This window comes from Erpetoichthys calabaricus, chromosome 7 (assembly GCF_900747795.2).
Source record: "Erpetoichthys calabaricus chromosome 7, fErpCal1.3, whole genome shotgun sequence".
Taxonomy (NCBI): Eukaryota; Metazoa; Chordata; class Cladistia; order Polypteriformes; family Polypteridae; genus Erpetoichthys; species Erpetoichthys calabaricus.
In genome coordinates this window covers 117,924,940-117,944,329 of record NC_041400.2, presented here as the reverse complement: position 1 = coordinate 117,944,329, position 19,390 = coordinate 117,924,940, and the positions used below count along the sequence as shown (strand labels likewise).

At 34.6% G+C, this 19,390-nt stretch overlaps 1 protein-coding gene across 2 annotated transcripts in view; it reads left to right on the top strand.

The window, feature by feature from the left end:
• LOC114654147 (3'-5' RNA helicase YTHDC2) overlaps positions 1-19,390 on the top strand; it is a 137,275-nt gene that overhangs the window by 90,264 nt on the left and 27,621 nt on the right. For both annotated transcript variants that reach the window (XM_051929869.1, XM_051929868.1), the window contains 5 exons: positions 1,480-1,685; positions 4,695-4,890; positions 6,467-6,573; positions 7,380-7,672; positions 12,923-13,100. In XM_051929869.1, the coding sequence (XP_051785829.1) occupies positions 1,480-1,685; positions 4,695-4,890; positions 6,467-6,573; positions 7,380-7,672; positions 12,923-13,100 (980 nt within the window). The remainder of the gene's footprint in view (positions 1-1,479; positions 1,686-4,694; positions 4,891-6,466; positions 6,574-7,379; positions 7,673-12,922; positions 13,101-19,390) is intronic.

Sequence of the window (19,390 nt, the reverse complement as noted above, 5' to 3'; positions counted from 1 at the left end):
GAATAATTAAATTAAAAATGGTAAAATAAAGTTACAAATAGGAAAGCATTTTTAAGTGCTATATAAATATGTGCATTTTTGTATTATAATACCTAAAATGCAATTGAAGCAGTAGCCCGCATGATGAGTTTCTATTTTAAAAAAAAAAAACTATACAGATATATACTATAGAAATTTCAAAAGCACATAAAAGTAATTTTTCACAAGTGAAAACCTTTCTTTCAACAGGGTAAATTAAAATGTGTAAATGTTCACAAATGCTAATTGATTATTTCTTCTTATTAATGCTGTTTAGTAATGCATTATATGAATATAATGAAGCTGATACTTTGCACAGAAACTCAAAGCATCTATTGTGAATTTTGACTGAATTATAATTTTTTATTATAAAAATGAATGGCAATTTGTGTGCTATATTTTACTTGAGGGTGATGATTGCTGACAAGTTCTATAGATGATACAACAAAGGAAAATATAGTAACAGATTAACTGGAAGACCATGTAACAGAGAGAACAATGACAGTTCCCTTTAAAGGTAGCATGGGCTTATGTTCTTCTAAAGTTTAGGGTTTATAGTGAAAAATGCGTTATTTCCCTAAAATTGATATAATTTGTTGTTGGCATTAAGGTAAGTATGCAATCTCTTAAAGGTTATATTATTGAAATTTTTAAGCAAACAGATATTTATTTTGATGAAAATGTCAAATGCACTCTTTGTGACAACAAAATCTGTAATCAGTCCAGGTCAAAAAGCCTAATTTATGAGTTACGGCTTTTTGTGTTTTATTAAAAACATTTTTAAGGATATTTATATCTTCAGAGGAAGTAAAGCTCAGCTAATATACTTTCTAATAATAATAGGGCACATAAAATAAAATACACAATTTTAATACTTAATATAGTTAGGAAATTTGGAACTTGCTTGATAAGCAGGTTAGAAAATGGATGGTGATAGAAAGAACAGTCATTTTTTTTTTATTCTTACCTTTCCTGAGCATGACTATGAACACAAGCCCAAGAACAAATAAGAAGAGCTTGTAAAATTAAATGTGAGACTTTAATATGTAGAGTTCTTGTATTGCATTTAACATGAGTTTTTGCAATTATATTGTGATTTATTCTTTAATATGGTATAGAGTAATAAAATGTGCATTTTTACCCAATATTTTGTGTACTTTATTGCAGTAAAATTAATTATCCAAGTTGCATTTATCAGATCTATTTTCCCCATTTAATTCTGCACATAAAAATTTTTAAATTAAATTTAAACAGATATTAGAGCAATTACTGAGGGAACTGAAACAGGAAATGGTATCAGTGTTTTAATTGTTTTATGTTTGGGCAACATTTTTTAAAGAGTTACTGCAACTGTGCCCTTGTGTTCAATCATATATTATGTCTAGGATAAATTTTTAAAAAGTGAATAAATAAAGTAAAAGAATGTACTTGTGTGCTAATAAGTATATTTTGTCCTCATAGGTTTTGTTAGGGCTAGAGGAGGAGGTGACATTCGCGATGTGAATCTCAATTCTGAAAACTGGGCAGTGGTGAAAGCTGCCCTTGTTGCTGGAATGTATCCCAACCTCATCCATGTAGACAAGGAGAACTTTAAGCTAGTGGGTGCAAAAGAAAAGAAAGTCAGAATTCATCCTACCTCAGTTTTGAGTCAGCCAAATTTCAAAAAGGTAAAGTTTTATAAATACTTTTTTAGTTTATTGACCTTATTGCAACATTCACTGAATTACTTCCTTTGGCCCTATATTGGCAATTATTCCCATTGTTTGTCAAAATTAATTTTCTTTACTTAATTTACATCTTAACAGACAATAGGAAATATGGAAATTTAGCAATATACAGTATTTAGTCATGCTTAAGAATGTTATCTGTCTGTCTTGAAGAGCATTAGATATTAATGATAAATTGCTTTTATTGCTGAAGATTAGTAGAGGATACTGTAATTATGGCTCATTACTAGGATAAGCCTGTATTATATTGCAAGTTCCTATGTAAGGTCCTTTTTTAAATTTTCTGCCAGTCGACTCGTACATATAGTATTCATTTACACATTTCTGAATGTTTCTGTATGTGCGGCTTTCTTAGGAACAGAAGCACAACATTCAAGGTTAGATAGCTATTAGATTCAATGAGCCAGATATCACACAGCAGCTGTCTTTACCTCTTCTTACCTTTTACATTGACAGCTAAGCTTCCAGGGATCCATCTGATATAAGATTTGTACTTTGTGCATGACACCATTCTGATAGGCTTGATGTCAGAAAGTGATGAAATTTTATACCAGATGGAAATTAATTAGCTGGCCAGCTGGTGTGCTGTCAGTATTCGGGAGCTGAGCATTATGACACCAGCATGAAAGAGCAGAAATTTCAGATCCTCAGTTTTAAGTGGAAACACTATTGCTAAGAGTGGTGTCATTTAATTTTGCCATCGCCTTTGCCCAAAGTTCCCATTGGAATTACAGTGTCACTATCTTTAAATTGCAACATTGGCAATGAATGTTTTTGTTTGGTAATATATTCAATCATTCCCAATCAGACCTTGTCCAAGTTCACATTTCCGTTGAAAATACAGACCATGGCAAGTTGTCCAAACAACAAAAAAACCTGAAAAAATGATGGCCTTACACTTCATTCCAGTCAAGATTGATGCACACCTCACATTAAGTAACAAGCATATAATCAAAGACCACACTCCGTTGGATAACTTGCTTGTCAATTTAGTGAGTGAGTGCATGATATAGGTCTTGTAAAAGAAGAACCAGTATTCGTACGGTCATATGAAAAAGTTTGGGAACCCCTCTCAGCCTGCATAATAATTTACTCTACTTTCAACAAAAAAGATAAAAGTGGTATATATACGTCTTTCAGTTCCTAGGAACATCTGAGTACTGGGGTGTTTTCCGAACAAAGATTTTAGTGAAGCAGTGTTTAGTTGTATGAAATTAAATCAAATGTGAAAAACTGGCTGTGCAAAAATTTGGGTACCCTTTTAATTTTGCTGATTTGAATGCATGTAACTGCTCAATACTGATTACTTGCAACACCAAATTGGTTGGATTAGCTCGTTAAGCTTTGAACTTCATGTCCAATCATGAGAAAAGGTATTTAAGGTGGTCAATTGCAAGTTGTGCTTCCCTTTGACTCTCCTCTGGAGAGTGATCGCATGGGATCCTTAAAGCAACTCTCAAAGATCTGAAAACAAAGATTGCTCAGTGTCATAGTTTAGGGGAAGGCTACAAAAAGCTATCTCAGAGGTTTAAACTGTCAGTTTCAACTGTAAGGAATGTAATCAGGAAATGGAAGGCCACAGGCACAGTTGCTGTTAAACCCAGGTCTGGCAGGCCAAGAAAATTACAGGAGTGGCATATGCACAGGATTGTGAGAATGGTTACAGACAACCCACAGATCACCTCCAAAGACCTGCAAGAACATCTTGCTGCAGATGGTGTATCTGTACATCGTTCTACAATTCAGCGCAATTTGCACAAAGAACATCTGTATGGCAGGGTGATGAGAAAGAAGCCCTTTCTGCACTCACGCCACAAACAGAGTCGCTTATTGTATGCAAATGCTCATTTAGACAAGCCAGATTCATTTTGGAACAAAGTGCTTTGGACTGAAATAGACAAAAATTGAGTTATTTGGTCATAACAAAAAGTGCTTTGCATGGTGGAAGAAGAACACCGCATTCCAAGAAAAACACCTGCTACCTACTGTCAAATTTGGTGGAGGTTCCATCATGCTGTGTGGCTAGTTCAGGGGACTGGGGCCCTTGTTAAAGTCGAGAGTCAGATGAATTCAACCAAATATCAACAAATTCTTCAGGATAATGTTCAAGCATCAGTCACAAAGTTGAAGTTACACAGGGGTTGGATATTCTAACAAGACAATGACCCAAAACACAGTTTCGAAATCTACAAAGGCATTCGTGCAGAGGGAGAAGTACAATGTTCTGGAATGGCCATCACAGTCCCCTGACTTGAATATCATCGAAAATCTATGGAATGATTTGAAGCAGGCTGTCCATGCCCAGCAGCCATCAAATTTAACTGAACTGGAGAGATTATGTATGGAAGAATGATCAAAAATACCTCCATCCAGAATCCAGACACTCATCAAAGGCTATAGAAGGTGTCTAGTGGCTGTTATATTTGCAGAAAGAGGCTCAACTAAGTATTGATTTAATATCTCTGTTGGGGTGCCCAAATTTATGCACCTGTCTAATTTTGTTATGATGCATATTGCATATTTTCTGTTAATCCAATAAAATTAATGTCACTGCTGAAATACTACTGTTTCCATAAGACATGTCATATATTAAAAGGAAGTTGCTACTTTGAAAGCTCAGCCAATGATAAACAAAAATCCAAAGAATTAAGAGGGGTTCCCAAACTTTTTCATATGACTGTATATGTAGTTAATTTCCTAAAGCGTTCAATGTGGTAAATCAAAATTAACTATGTATTGAATACTGTATTGTCTTTTGCTGTTTTTGCATGTAATGTTTGGTACTGTTTATTTTATGTTACCATTAAAATATTTATGGTTTGTAACTTTAACAATTCCTAGCAACTTTGTTCCATTACATTAAAATTTTCAGTTTAATAGAGTTCTATTAAACTATACATATATTTGATTTAATTAGCATTCATTTTGTGTCTGTTTGCATTTTTTCAGATCCCTCCAGAAAATGGTCAGGCCACAGCTATTCAGTCACTACCCACAGACTGGTTAATATATGATGAAATGATCAGATCGCACAGAATTGCCAGTATACGGTGCTGTTCTGTAGTGACACCATTTACAATGGCTATTTTTGGAGGAACAGCTAAGCTTCCAAGCACTGCTTTACAGGAACCTATAGTGCAAAGAGGTACTATGGTATTAATTATTACAAAAATATTAATTATCATAGACACTTGCTTACAAGGTCATGTTGAATATAAGTAGACCATTGTGCTCTTTCCATTTTGGGATTTTTTCCTTTTTATTTCTTTTTACCAGTCTTAGATATACTTTTTCAGAATTCAAATGTATGTTTAGCTTTGCAGTTGTTTGTGACATTTTTGCATGATGATAAAACATGCTTCTTTAGATGCTAGTTTTCGGTTTACATCAGAAAAGACAGAAGATTGAAATATAAATTTCTTTAGTGCAAAATAACAAAATTTGTTTAATTCAGGAATAGGTGCGTGTAGGCTTAGCAAGATGTGTCTTGCAGTCTTGAATTTGAGCACAGTGATAGAGGGTACAGTATTTTGTTCTTGCGGGTGATCATAGATAGGACATTTCCACTGAGATGATCCTTAAGAATTCATAGTATGATGTGACAAAAGGGGGAGGGGAGTGGATGGGTCATTGGTCTTCTGGATCAATAACTTTGGAACACAAGAGGAAACAAAAAAATTACCTCTCTGGCCTTTTCTAAAACTCTCCTCTGTTATCTCTTCGAACAGTCTTATTGGGCTTAATGAGTTAATAGCAAGTTTGACCATTTTTAACACCACAGTGTAAATTTACTTGTACTGATCAGTTCTTTAAATGCTAAGTTAAACATGCAGACTGCTTAACATATTGTAGGACACCTGGAATTTTCTGTTAATGATTTTGAATATATGATTCACATATGAATATTTGGTTGTTCTGCTCCAGTTAAGTTTAGAATTATATATCTTATTAGCAAAGCAGGTATCCTGCTGGACTTATAACTTTTCTGTTACCTTTCACTCACAGACTATAAAACAGGTAGGTTTTGTTCAATGAGCACATGCTCAGCTTTGTAAAAATATATTTTCCTACAAATTGTTCTCTAAAACTTTTATGTGCCATGATTCAAGTTAAAAGCAGCAAGCAGTGAACTTGTAAGAATGTCCATCTCTGGTATTAAGAAAGCTGTTTACTTTATTAACCAAAGAAGACTGAAATTTGTAAAACCACAGTTTTACTACAGAAACTTTATTTTGGATTAATAAAATATTTATTTTGGATTAAAAAACATTTTGCAGTAATGATACATTGAAGCACTAATGCAAAATACAGTGTTACTTCTCCCTTTTGATAGATTTATTTGATAAATATATATTCAGAAGTCTTGGGATTCTAGCTGAATTATTGCATCTTTGGTTCATTGAAGTAGTCATTCTTTACTTGCCATTTTGTTGTAAAATGTGGTTTAAATCTACAGATATCTTTTTTAATTGTTCGATTTATTACCTGTTATTTTGAATATCATTACCTTTTTTGGGGTTAGTCTTTCTGTACTAGTACATTTAACTAGAACTGTTACTAACCTTTATAAATGAATTTTGTACAGTTTAAATATATTTACTCTGTCATAAAAATATGAGAGATGTCTCCCTTTTATTGTATCCTCTTTTTGAGCTATATTTTGATCATTTTTAGTCCTAAACTTATCATTTTTAATAAGCATTTTTATAACTACCTTACAGTTGATGGAACAAATGATAGCAGTGACAGTGAGATGGAAGAACGATCATCAAGTAACTTGGCTACTCTAAAAATAGATGAATGGATGCATTTCAAATTAGAACAAGAGGTACTTAAGTGAGCCAGTTGTTTTATTTTATCACTTACCTTCTTTCAGTGCAAAATATGTAGGTATATTATTTGCTAATAATTGATAAGTATTCAGCATTGCATGTCACAGTTAATATTGTTGCAATTGGAAAACTTTATGTAGTATTGAAAGTCTTGATTTATAGGAACTATTTCTGTTTAAACTGATTTTATTCAAATTCAAGTTTAGATTTCATAGTGGCAGCCGAGTATTAATCAGGTAGACATATTAAGTCTGTGGGTCACAAAGCTTTTAAGCTTCCTTTTTAAGCTTGGAAATGATAAACACTTGAGAGTTTTAATATAATCAGTGGCACTTGGTCCTTTTATGACCAATCGGTATTTTTTATTTTCTAAGCATGAACATGATAACCTAAAATTGTTAAAAAAACAAAGTACACTTTTATGATTTTTGTTGGAAAGTATGATTTTTCTCAGAGTTATTAACTTGTTTAAGGCTAAGTTATCCAGCCATGATTATAGATTTTAACAATCATCTCAAATGATTTCTTGACACAAATGCTAAATGCTAGAAGACCAAAAAAGGCATTTGACAATAATGACTTTTCCTGCTTAATATGTTACCAAGCCATTTCTTTTGCAGTCTATATTACTTAATATGAACTCCTGTATATGGAATGAAACTGAGGTCATTGTGCATTTGAACTGTTTGCAGTTGTACTTTTAGTCATCTTCAGAAAATGTTAACTACATTTTAATGTGGTTATACTGTAGATTTTTACTATTATTTTAATAAATAATTTCTGTGTTTTCTATTATTTAAAGACTGCCAATCTGACCTTCCAGCTAAGACAAAAATGGCATAGTCTGTTTCTGCGTCGAATACGAGCACCTTCAAAACCTTGGTCTCAAGTTGATGAAGCTACTATGAGAGCACTTGTATCTGCACTTACCACAGAAGAGCATGTCACAGGGCTGCAACAGCCAACCGGGATTGGTCAGCGCCCGAGACCCATGTCTTCTGAAGAACCACCACAGTTGTCATCATGGAGAGCAACCAACAGTCGAAAGAGTTCTGTTGACAATGAATTTGTAGATGAAACTTCAAATACTGAAAGGTTAATATTTACAGTTACTTTAAGGATTTATTTGTGGTTTTGAAAATATTCTTCTCTTATCATATACAGGCGGAAAATATTTTTTTAAGTTATGTAGGATTTATTATGCATTAGATTAGAAGTTTTGTTTCACTAATGCTTTGAAGGTTTGTGTGATAGTAACTTATAAATCTGCAGAATCTTGCAACAGAGTGAAAGGTATCTGTTCATTTGAACAGATTAGCTCCAGTACTCTTCTGATATCATGTTTATCTGGAATGTGGGCTCAGATTAATTGTCTGCGTTAGAAAGGTAGAGTAGCATATGCTCTTTTTACGGGAGAAGCTTTTGTTTTGTGTTTCTCCTTCAAATACCTCTAACTTCCAAACTACTGCATGAACTGATGGCAGTCAACTCAATGAAGATGACAAAAAAAGATGAGAAAGAGGATATTTTTTCTTCTCTAGCAAACACATTTAAAATTGCATAATTTCATTTGATAGAGGTTTTACAATTTTACATTCAGCTGTTTTATCTAGGGAAAGATTTTAAGACTAAGTCCATTACTATGTGGTGTGGCAGATAGTCTTCAGGTTAATCAAGGAATATTTTCTTCATCTAGAGATAATAACTCATGGTGTTCAGACATGGATATAATGAGTGTAGTATGTTAACTTGATAAGTAAATATTACAAAATGAAGATTATCTGATGTTGATGAACCTGGTTTAATCATGTGAAAAAAAATATCGAGCAGTACTTTCTGTAAATATTTGGAGAGTGCTTTCTCTAAACCCTTGACTTGGTTTAGGAGTGAAATAGATCTCCGAGAGATACAGTTTATATTGTTATTATATTTTGTTTTATAAAGAAAACACCTGTTACATTTTTCTCTGAGACATCAAGAACATTAAATGTAACAGTTGAGATGAAGGTTTTTTGCTGAGTGCCTATAAGGGTCAGGTGATGTGAAATCTCAGGAAGCTATTTAATTGAAGTGATTATATGTATGTACTGGTCAGTACAGTGTTACTATGTTAAGCTTCATTCATTTTGGTAATAAAGTTAAAACACTTTCTCTTGAAGCATTTGGTGACAAAAGATTATGTACCTTCTGTTTTTATGTTGTAAATATTGGTAGATGTTTTGTATTTGTAATAGACAAAAGAACAAATTCAGACTTTAGTGCATGTTACATATACTAAATGTGTTGATTGGCGAAATTCACCAAAGCGTTTTCTGCAGAAAATATGCTCTATCCACTTGTGACCTTGTTCGCCATATATTTTCCTGGAAATTTGCTGTGCAGCTGGGTTAGAGGCCAGCATTAAATCACAGATTTGTACCAGAAAATATTTGATACTACAGAAACGACCAGTACATAACCCTAATCTATATAAATTAGCAGCGTAGTAATGTCTTTTTGTGTGGACTTGTATGTAAATGGTGTGTAATACTGAGCCTACATCTTTAATAGTATTACCCAGAGTGCTGTGCAGTTAACTTAAACTGGAAATAGTAAAGAATCCAAAAGTGAGTTGTGCATTTGGTAGCTATAAGAGTGAATGAGCACAAAAGTCAGGGGATAGGGAGGATGAGTAACAGCTATTGAATCCTGTCTCCAATAAATGTTACTGTTTCTATTTTCATTTCTATTAATTTAATCTCATGGTAACGTAGTGGTTTTCCCTGCTGCCTCATAGCTCAGGCCATATTTTTGGCCACAGTAATCAATCCAGTATAGATAGCAGACATTTCCCTATCTCTCTGGAACTTAAAAGATCACTGAACCATTATAATCCATTCAAAACAGTTTTTCGTCCCCAGTGGTTTCAATACATTTTGCTCAGTTCAGGTACGTACCAGAATATTTCCATGATTTCGCCAAACTAGAGCTGCAACTAATTTAGCAGGGTTCACTCATCACTACTAAAGATCGTGAATGGGTATTCATGTATATTCCCCATCAGTCTTCAAAATTAGGTCTGTCAAATCGAATAGTCTCCCAGCAGATAGATTATTCTTTAGGTACATTGTTAACGGAGTTATTGATGTTTTTAAATAGTCATATCCTTTTTAGTGGCCTAAGGGTGTCTGTTCATGTTGCTGTTTTACTGGATTTTAGTATTTGCATACCTTTTAAAATAAAATATTCACATAAATTCTAGAATGGTAGGGAGATTTTCTGTTACTTACCCATCACTAAGGTCAATCAGCTGATAATTTATTTGTATAATTTTAATAGTCTTTGTGAAGCTACTCTTGATATAGTAGCATCTCTTAGAACAATAAATTAGATTTTTTCAGGTACACTCTTTAGTTAAATGGTTTGGAGGGAGTGTAGGCATTTTGTGTGCAGATAGTGGTCAACAAATTAGAATATATATTATGAACATATGAGGAACTTACAAAGAGTGTTTAATACTACTATGAAAAAAAAACTAAAGTAAATAATTTTCCTAATTTATCTAAAGTTTACCATAAGTACCAATAAGTTTTTTTGTTTAATGCCATAAATAGAATGCTAAACCTAGTTTATAATCTAATTACTTATTCTGCTCCTGATCCGTGAAAGTATTTCTAAAGTGTTTTTTTTATTATTAATAATCAGATTGCCCTTTGTAAGGTGCCATATATATAGTAGACAACACAAGGACAAGCAGAAAGAGTTGGGGATCCATCCCGTGTACTTTTGAAGCAGAGTAATCTCTATGGACTGATACTGAGATCATATAATGGGACTGAATGAATGGGTGAATCGAGTGGATTTATAGGAGGAGAGCAGGAAGGGTATGTTTGGAAGGCAGGAAGTAGAATGAGGTCATCTGTAGTGGCCGGAATTGAGGTCATCTGTTGTTGATCAAGATGTTTTTCTCTTGAAGATCTGTGGAAAGAGAAGGAGAGGCATTAGTACTCAGCACCAACCCTCGGCCTGGCATGTCAATACCCTGATATTATATATATATATATATATATATATATATATATATATATATATATATATATATATATATATATATATATATATATATGTTAGTTCCCTCTTATTTTAACTGTTGTGATATATCTAATACTAAAACTACATAGACGTAATTTAGGTTCTTACTTTAAGAGTAATTTTCATCCAAACTCTAAACTTCCCTTTATGACCAAGATTTTAGAAAAACATTATCTTGTCACTTATTTAAATTTATAAGTATAAATCAGTTGTTTCAAAGGTTTTTGTCTGGTCAGTATAGTATGGCAACAGCTGTGATAAAAGCAATAACATATGTGTGGACATTGTATTTCTAGGACCTTTTGTTTACTTCAATTGGGAAATTCGTTGAAAGGTACAATATATCATATTTGTATGCTGACACAGAACTTCATCAATATAGAGCTTAATGATAATAGATGTATTAGTATTTTAATGAATTATACCTCTGACTTTACGTTTTGGTATCACAAACAAGTTTTTTTAACTTATTGATAATAAGCCCAAATTGTGTATTATGTGTAAAACTCAGAGATCAGATTAAGATAAATTTAGTGAATTTTAGTGAAAAATCCATTTTAGTGGTGCACAGAGCCAAATTTTTGAAAAATGTATCACTGTCCAAATACTTATGGACCAAACTATATATACTATACAGTAATCCCTCACCTATCGCGGGGGTTACGTTCCAGAGCCCCCCGCGATAGGTGAAAATCCGCGAAGTAGCGACCTGTATTTATTTTATTATTTATACATATTTTAAGGCTTTATAAACCCTTCCCACACTCTTATAAACCTTTCTCACTCTCTTGTTAACCTTTCCCACACTCTTATAAACACTTCCTATGCTCTTAAACACTTTCTACATTCTTAAACACCACAGACCAACACTGCACACTGCACGCAGCGATCAGACGTCAATGTGTCTGCACTTTGTGAAGGGGGGCAGCTGAACTCACGCTGAGCAGAAATGGACTTTGTGCTGCTTCTGCCAAAATGCCTGAGTTCTGAAGGAGGAGGAGTGTGTGCGTGGGTGTGTGAGGGCTGAACGCACGTTCGCTCAAACCCCCCTCCCCGGAGGCGCAGTTCGCATTGTCAAGGGGGTGGGGAGCTGAATGAACGCTAAGGAGAAGTGGACTTTGTGCTGCTTGTCGCTCTGCCTGTCAATAATTTAAAAGCCTGTACATCACCAATTTTCCTGTCTCACTGTCTTGTCTTGCGTGAAGTTAAAATGTTTTATAATAGTGAGATGTTACTTATATCCTTAGCCCGACATCCACATATCATATGTGTTAACAAAGTGTGTTTTATAAGTTTACATGTGTTTAAAGCATGTGGGATGGGTATTTTAAGGCTTAAACTATAAAAATGTTTATTTATATGGTCTTTCTATATCGCGGATTTTCTCCTGTTGCTGATGGGTCCGGAACATAACTTCCATGATAGGCGGTCAATCACTTGTATTTAAAAACCCGCGAAGTCGTGAATCCGCGAAAAGTGAACCGCGAAGTAGCGACGGATTACTGTATAAACATATATAAATATTTTATATAACTTACAGATGCGGGACAGTTGGGAACATGATTTTGATACTAGATTATAGCAATGCTGTTTTTACTGGACTGCACAAAAGTTTTACATAATTCTGCAAATGTCAATGATAATTCAGCTGCATTTTGAGTTACAGTAAAAATAAACAAGAGGACATCACTCCTGTGAAATTGCATACAGTTCCTGTGAATTTTAGAATCTATTTAAGGTTCTTTTTGTAGTTTATTCATGGTTTAACTCCTGTATGTATCAGAATATCTGATCCTATACGGGTCCAAAATGGATCCTTGTTCTAGCTGTGCTACTTTTTTCTTTAAATAATCCCCTCAGAGACTGCTTTTGCCTATTTTTGCCCAGATTATGAAGTGCATTTCCAAAACAGCTAACAGACTTTCTTTTTAAAAGTTGTAAATCAAATTAAAAAAATTACTATAGGATTTTTTGTAATATAGTTAACCCCCAGCACTTGGTAAGAAAACAGTGACACACTAGGCATCAACCCCTTATTATGCAACTAGATGTTGGACTTCCTCACTGACCCCAGGGAGTACATGTTGGAAAAAACATCTCTGAAGCCGTCATCATGAATGCCGGGGTCCCCATGGCTGTGTTCCGAGTACTCTGTTGTTCACTTTGATGAGTCTCGACTTCCATGCCAGGCATGACTCGAATCATATCATCAAATGATGATTTTAATTGAAATTTTAATCAATTTTAAAGTTATATGCATTTATTTCATTACAGGTCTCAAACAATGTCTCCATCTTCAGCGTTTTACTTACCAAAGGCATATAAAGACAGAAGTGGTGTCCACCCAAAAAGAATCCTTGATGACAAGTCTGATCAGTCATCAGTAAAATCTACAGATAGTAACAGTTTCCCAAGTCCTTGTGCAAGTCCCTCACCGCCATCTTCAGGCAAGGTATTTTTCTCTTTTGGGGTATTTAATATTTAGTATTTTGTTTCAGTTAAAATTAATGTAATCAAGTTTATTTATTGAATACTCAAATACTAATTTTCCCAAGTGCTGTAGGTCTTTTATGGCTGCTTTGGTCTATGGCATTCTGTTGCACTGCAAATGTTCAGATACTATTAAGTCTACCTGTGCTATTAAAATCTAAAACAGAACACATCATATATGGAGCCAGCATAGCTCAGTAAGGAAGCTGTGGACATTTCAATTAATTCACATACTGATGTATTTGTTTAATATTTATTTAAATCATTTAACGCAATTCTGTAACAATGGAATTAATTTGGGAATATTTAGATTAAACAGTTGTACATACTTAAAGTGGCTAATAGTGATTGGCATTCATCACACATAATGACACATTTTATAATGCACATAATTGAGAGAAAGCTGTGTTTATTTTGCCTGTTTTTTTACATGAATAGTGTTAAATGTTTAGAAAATACACTTATATAAAGAAATGTGCATACACATTTTCCACCTGCAGTGCTTTAAATTAGTTTAATTTCATATATGTGCAGAAGTATGCATTGTAACTCAATTATCCATCCATCCATCTATTTTCCAACCCGCTGAATCCGAACACAGGGTCACGGGGATCTGCTGGAGCCAATCCCAGCCAACACAGGGCACAAGGCAGGAACCAATCCTGGGCAGGGTACCAACCCACCGCAGGACACACACAAACACACCCACACACCAAGCATACACTAGGGCCAATTTAGAATCGCCAATCCACCTAACCTGCATGTCTTTGGACTGTGGGAGGAAACCCATGCAGACACGGGGAGAACAGGCAAACTCCACGCAGGGAGGACCCGGGAAGCGAACCCAGGTTCCCAGATCTCCCAACTGTGAGGCAGCAGCGCTACCCACTGCGCCTCCGTGCCGCCCCTGTAACTCAATTATTTAAATTCAAATTTGAAAGTCTTTTTAATTTCTACATGTATTTTAGAGTGGTTGACTTTGTTGTTTCTCCATGAGCATAGTGTTTAAATAAACATTTTTTGTAAATAATTTCATTCACCTCTTTAATTTTTGCTGTTTATTTTACATGATGGCTAAGAATTGACCAAAGAAAAAAGTGCAACTTTCTCAAAGAATTAGTTAATTATGGACCTGTATTATGTGAATTTAATAAAACAGCCTAGTGCAGTCAGATTAGTTAATGGTGAGAGACTAAAGTAAGTCAACAGTCTGATCAATTAGCAGTAAGTAACAGCAGCAGTAAGACATTATGCAATTTTGCAGTAAGCAAAACTTTTAAAAAAAACATGGCTTGGCAAGTTGTTCCTTTTTTGCCTATTGGAATAAGCAGAGTAAAAATAATGGTTATGAATGATGACAAGACAACATGAATTCACACCTGTAAAGTCTAAATCACATCTTTTGTATTGTGTACTATTCTGCCAAGTAATTATCAGAGGAATAGAGATACTGTATCCACCTTTACACATAATGTCTGGCCATACCCAGAAAAACCTCTATTATTTTCTACTTAATGTCCAAACTACAGATAGGTAAAAGCTGCACTAAACCTCGACAGAGAAGTTATAACAACATTTCAGAAATGTATTGATATTGGATAATTTGATATTCCCAAATCAAACCTAGTTGTGAGCTAAATCTAAAATAAGCAAACACTTGACACATCCATTGATATTTTTATTATTGTTTTCTCCCTTGCTGTTGGTTTGAATCATAGTAAGAAATTTCAAGCTGAGCAAAGCATATCAGAATTTTCCCAGTTTTTTTGGTTAGGTTAAATCTTTTCCCTGCTACATTTAATGGATTTAATACAGTATTTCTGACTCAGTTAATTTAAAGACAGAATCACATAGTCTGAGTTCTCTTTCAATAGTTGGCTATTGTGGAAACAGTAGTATGCTCCCATGTTGCTGGTCAAAGACAGTTATGTAACCATGGAGCTCTGATTCCATGAAGGATGGTGCATTTCATTTTTAATTTTGCTGACACAATGCATTTACACTTATTTTTTTTACTTGTATTTATGTGTGCATATTATTCAATATATAGTATTATAATCATACACGCACCCATTTTGTAATCTTCTTAAACTAGTTCGGGAATGTGGGGATGAACATGTAACTATAATCCTGCTTTTGAATCCAATGTATTTTCCCTAGTTACAGTTGGTACTTTAGATTTTATAGTGTCAGCTTTCTTTGTCAGTGTAATTTAATCAACTTTCCAAAGCATCTTTGTAGTCAAAATAAATTAACTATAGTCAAAATCAGTATGTATAGAAAAGTTATGACCACCACCTGCTTTAAATATAATATTAATTTGAACATTAATTAAAATAATTAATTTTCTCACTTCATTGTTTAAAATATCCTACTGGCACAACATATGCTTTCTATGCATTCTCAGTGTTATGTTAAAAATGTTTTTAAAGACCCAGCTGTCTATTAACTACTATATATTCTTTGTGCTGCAAATAAGTTTTTTTTTCTATTTTTGTTCCTGAACTTAGTGAAAAATGTGAGTATCCCCATAATGTCACACATAAAATAAACACATCATTCCACAGTAACATCATTATATCAGCTGTTAAACATGGTGGTGGTGGTAGTGTGATAATTGAATAAACCTCTGCTCTGTATCAGAACATTCTTAACCCCTTAACCGCCCTCTGCCGGATATATCCGGCACCGTTGTTTTATTGCTAACGCCATACTGCCGGAATTATCCGGCACATTTGCCTGTGGTTATATGAATGCCTGGCAAGTAGTATAACTGACGGTTTGGCGTGGGTATTATTACTACGTTGTATTTCGACAAGTCTGTGGTTGTTTTGGCCGGTCATGTGACGTGATTCGCATGTAACAGCTGTGAATATGGCGAAACGTAAACTGACTTCAAGTGAGGCTTTGCAGGCGATTTTGGACAGTTCTGATCATGATTGTAGCAGTTCTGAAGAAGATTTTAGCGACAGTGATGAGCAGCAACGTGCGCTGCATGATACTGTGAATGAAGACGCATCGGATGACGGCGCTGAGTGGGTGTATCCCCAGCATCTCAGCTGGGCTGCTGCCCGTGGTGAACTACCTTTTCTGCATTCGTTTGAGGGAACGTGTGGCTTTATTGTTGATGTAAACAATTACACTGCTGAGCAGTTTTATGAGCTGTTTGTGTCACCTGATTTGATCAGACATTTTGTTCATCAGACAAATCTGTATGCAGCACAGTTTATTGAGAAAAATCCCAATTTACCTCCACATTCCTGTGTTTGTGCTTGGTTTGACACTGATGAAAACGAAATGAAAAAATTCATTGGGATTTTGATGTTGATGGGAATAATCAGAAAACCAGATATTGAGATGTACTGGTCTACAGATCCTATGTATGCAACACCTATTTTTGCAGCTGTCATGACACGTAACCGATTCTCTTTGCTGCTGAAATTCTTTCATTTGAATGACAACAGAAACGAGCCAGATAAGAAAGATCCAAACCGCGACCACTTGTTCAAGCTACGTCCTTTGATTGATCATTTATTTGAAGCATTTCAGTTGCCCTACATGCCAGGACCGTCAGTTGCAGTTGATGAAAGTTTATTGTCGTGGAAGGGCCGCTTACAGTTTCGACAGTATCTACCATTGAAAAGGGCACGGTTTGGTATCAAGATGTTTTGCTTAGCTGAGAATTCAGGTTACATTTATAGATTTCGTGTATACACTGGCAACTTGCACAACATTTAGTGGTCAATACTGCTTGAAAAAATGTAAAAAATGTAAAAAAAATGTAAAAAAGTAAAAAAACGAAAATTGTTCAGATTTCGCCTGGCGTGGGGAATATTTAGGGAGTTGGCGGTTAAAGGGTTAAAGAGAATGTCCAGTCATCCTTCTGTAAACTGACACTGAAGTATAGTTGGTCCATGCAGCAAGACAATCATCCAGAGCACTGTATGCACAACTTCATATCAGAATGTCTGGAAAGAAGCAAAATAAAAAGTTTTGTAATGGCCTAGTCAAAGCAAAGACTTAAAGATAACAGAGATGCTGTGGCAGAATCTGAAACAAGCAGTTCGTGTTAGATAATCTACCATTATTTCTTAAAGCAGTTATGTGAGGAAGAGTGGGCTGAAATTCCTCCCCAGCAATATGGAGGGCTGATACTAATAGGAGGTGTTTGGTGGCACTCACTGCAGATAATATGCGGCATAACCAATTATTAAGTGTAAAGGGACAATTACTTTTTCACAGGTTTCCAATTGGTGTTGGATAATGTTATTAATTAGGTAAATGACATCAACAAATTTGTTCTTCATCCAATATTAGATTTTTTGATGGTGGCCGGAAAACATTCAGATTCAGAAATGTATGACAGTAGAAGAAATAGGGAAGAGGCAAATACTTTTTTCACAGCTCAGTTGATTATAGCTTAATGTGCATTTTGAAAAGTTTTATTTCATCATTAACTTACATTACAGTAGGTATTTTGTTTATTCATTTGAAGAAAAGACAAGTGCATTAGCAGTGGACAGAATTTTAAAATATAAATGCTTGAATTATTTTGAATACTACAGGTTTTCCTAGTTGCTGAAACACATTTCACTGGAGGTGCCCTCATTCCCTCAGTAGTTTAAACATAATATCAGAAAATCTCACTCATCTGTGCAAATCCCAGACTTCTAGCCCAAAAGAAAACTGTCAACTCATAATCATTCACTCTGTCACTTAAAGTAAACTTCACTCAGATGACACACAGACAAACAAATATGATCACACACACAATGACCACAAGACACAACAAGGATCAATTCAGAACGCTACTCTAAAAACTTGATATAACCAGGAAACATATACAGAATTTCAAACTTATCAAGGTTTCCATTGATAGTATTCAACATACAATAATGAAAGTATACAGATGCACTATGTGCAAGACCAAGTTTCAAATTTTTAATTTTTTCGAAACGCACTGCTTCAAAATGCAACAGTAAACTCATGCACAGCAAAAGAAAAAAAAGTTCTGTTCATGCTGTAAAACTAAAATGTAAAAAGTTACAATAAATAAAAAAGTCCATATATGACAAAAAATGTAAGAAAATGTGCATAAAGCTGATGAATAATGTCTGACAAATACTGCAAATTGCAGACATTATTAATCAGCATCATGTCTCCAGGTTGGGTTGGGCCACAAAGCCTCATTCACGTCACACAAGATGTTTGCTCTTCTAAGGCAGTGAGGGAAATATGCTCGGCTGTGTCTCATCCAGGCTTAGATGGACTCTAAAGTGATATCCCACAGGCTTCCTCCATGGCCCACTGAAGATTCCCTGCTTCATAAGAATTCCAGTCATAAACATTTCACCACCATGCCAAGGAGAATTCTCCTGTGGGGTTGAGAAATGGAGAATTTACCAGCAAGAACAAATTGGAAAACCTAGCATAATCAGTGAACCAATTATGTATGGCTGCAGCTCAGTGAAAACTGACTTTGTTCCAAATCACAATGTATTGTAACAACGCTGCCCTTCCAGCTTCATTGTGTTGCTGTCATTCAACATTGCCAAAAAGGTGATCTAGGAAATTCAACAAATGTGCTGTATTATAAGGGTTCCAAATGGCATAGTAGTGGAGAACCCAATATTCATTTATGGCTACACACATGGTCACATTGCCTTCCCACTGCCCAGAGATTTACACAGTGACACGCTGCCCAATAATGTTGTAGCCTCTTCTTCTTTTAGTGAGGTTAAATCCAGCCTTATCAACAAAGATGTATTCATGTGACGTGTCACTGGCTTCAAGCTCTAAAGATCTCTACAATGAAAGGACAGAGATAAGCACACTGTGCAGTAATAGGTTTGAACTTTTTATGTACACTAAATAAGTATTGTACATTTTATTGTATCACTAGCAAAATACCCGCGCTTCGCAGCGGAGAAGTAGTGTGTTAAAGAGGTTATGAAAAAGTAAAGGAAACATTTTAAAAATAACGTAACATGATTGTCAATGTAATTGTGTTGTCATTGTTATGAGTGTTGCTGTCATATATATATATATATATATACATACATATACACATATATTATATATATATATATATATATGTATATATATATATATGTATTATATATGTATATATATATACACATATATTAATATAGTGCATCCGGCGCCGCCGTGAGTGGCAGCCTTTTCAGCAGCTCCGTGTATGACTGTATATGTATGTGTACTTTTCTACTTTTATTTTTCTATTTTTATTTA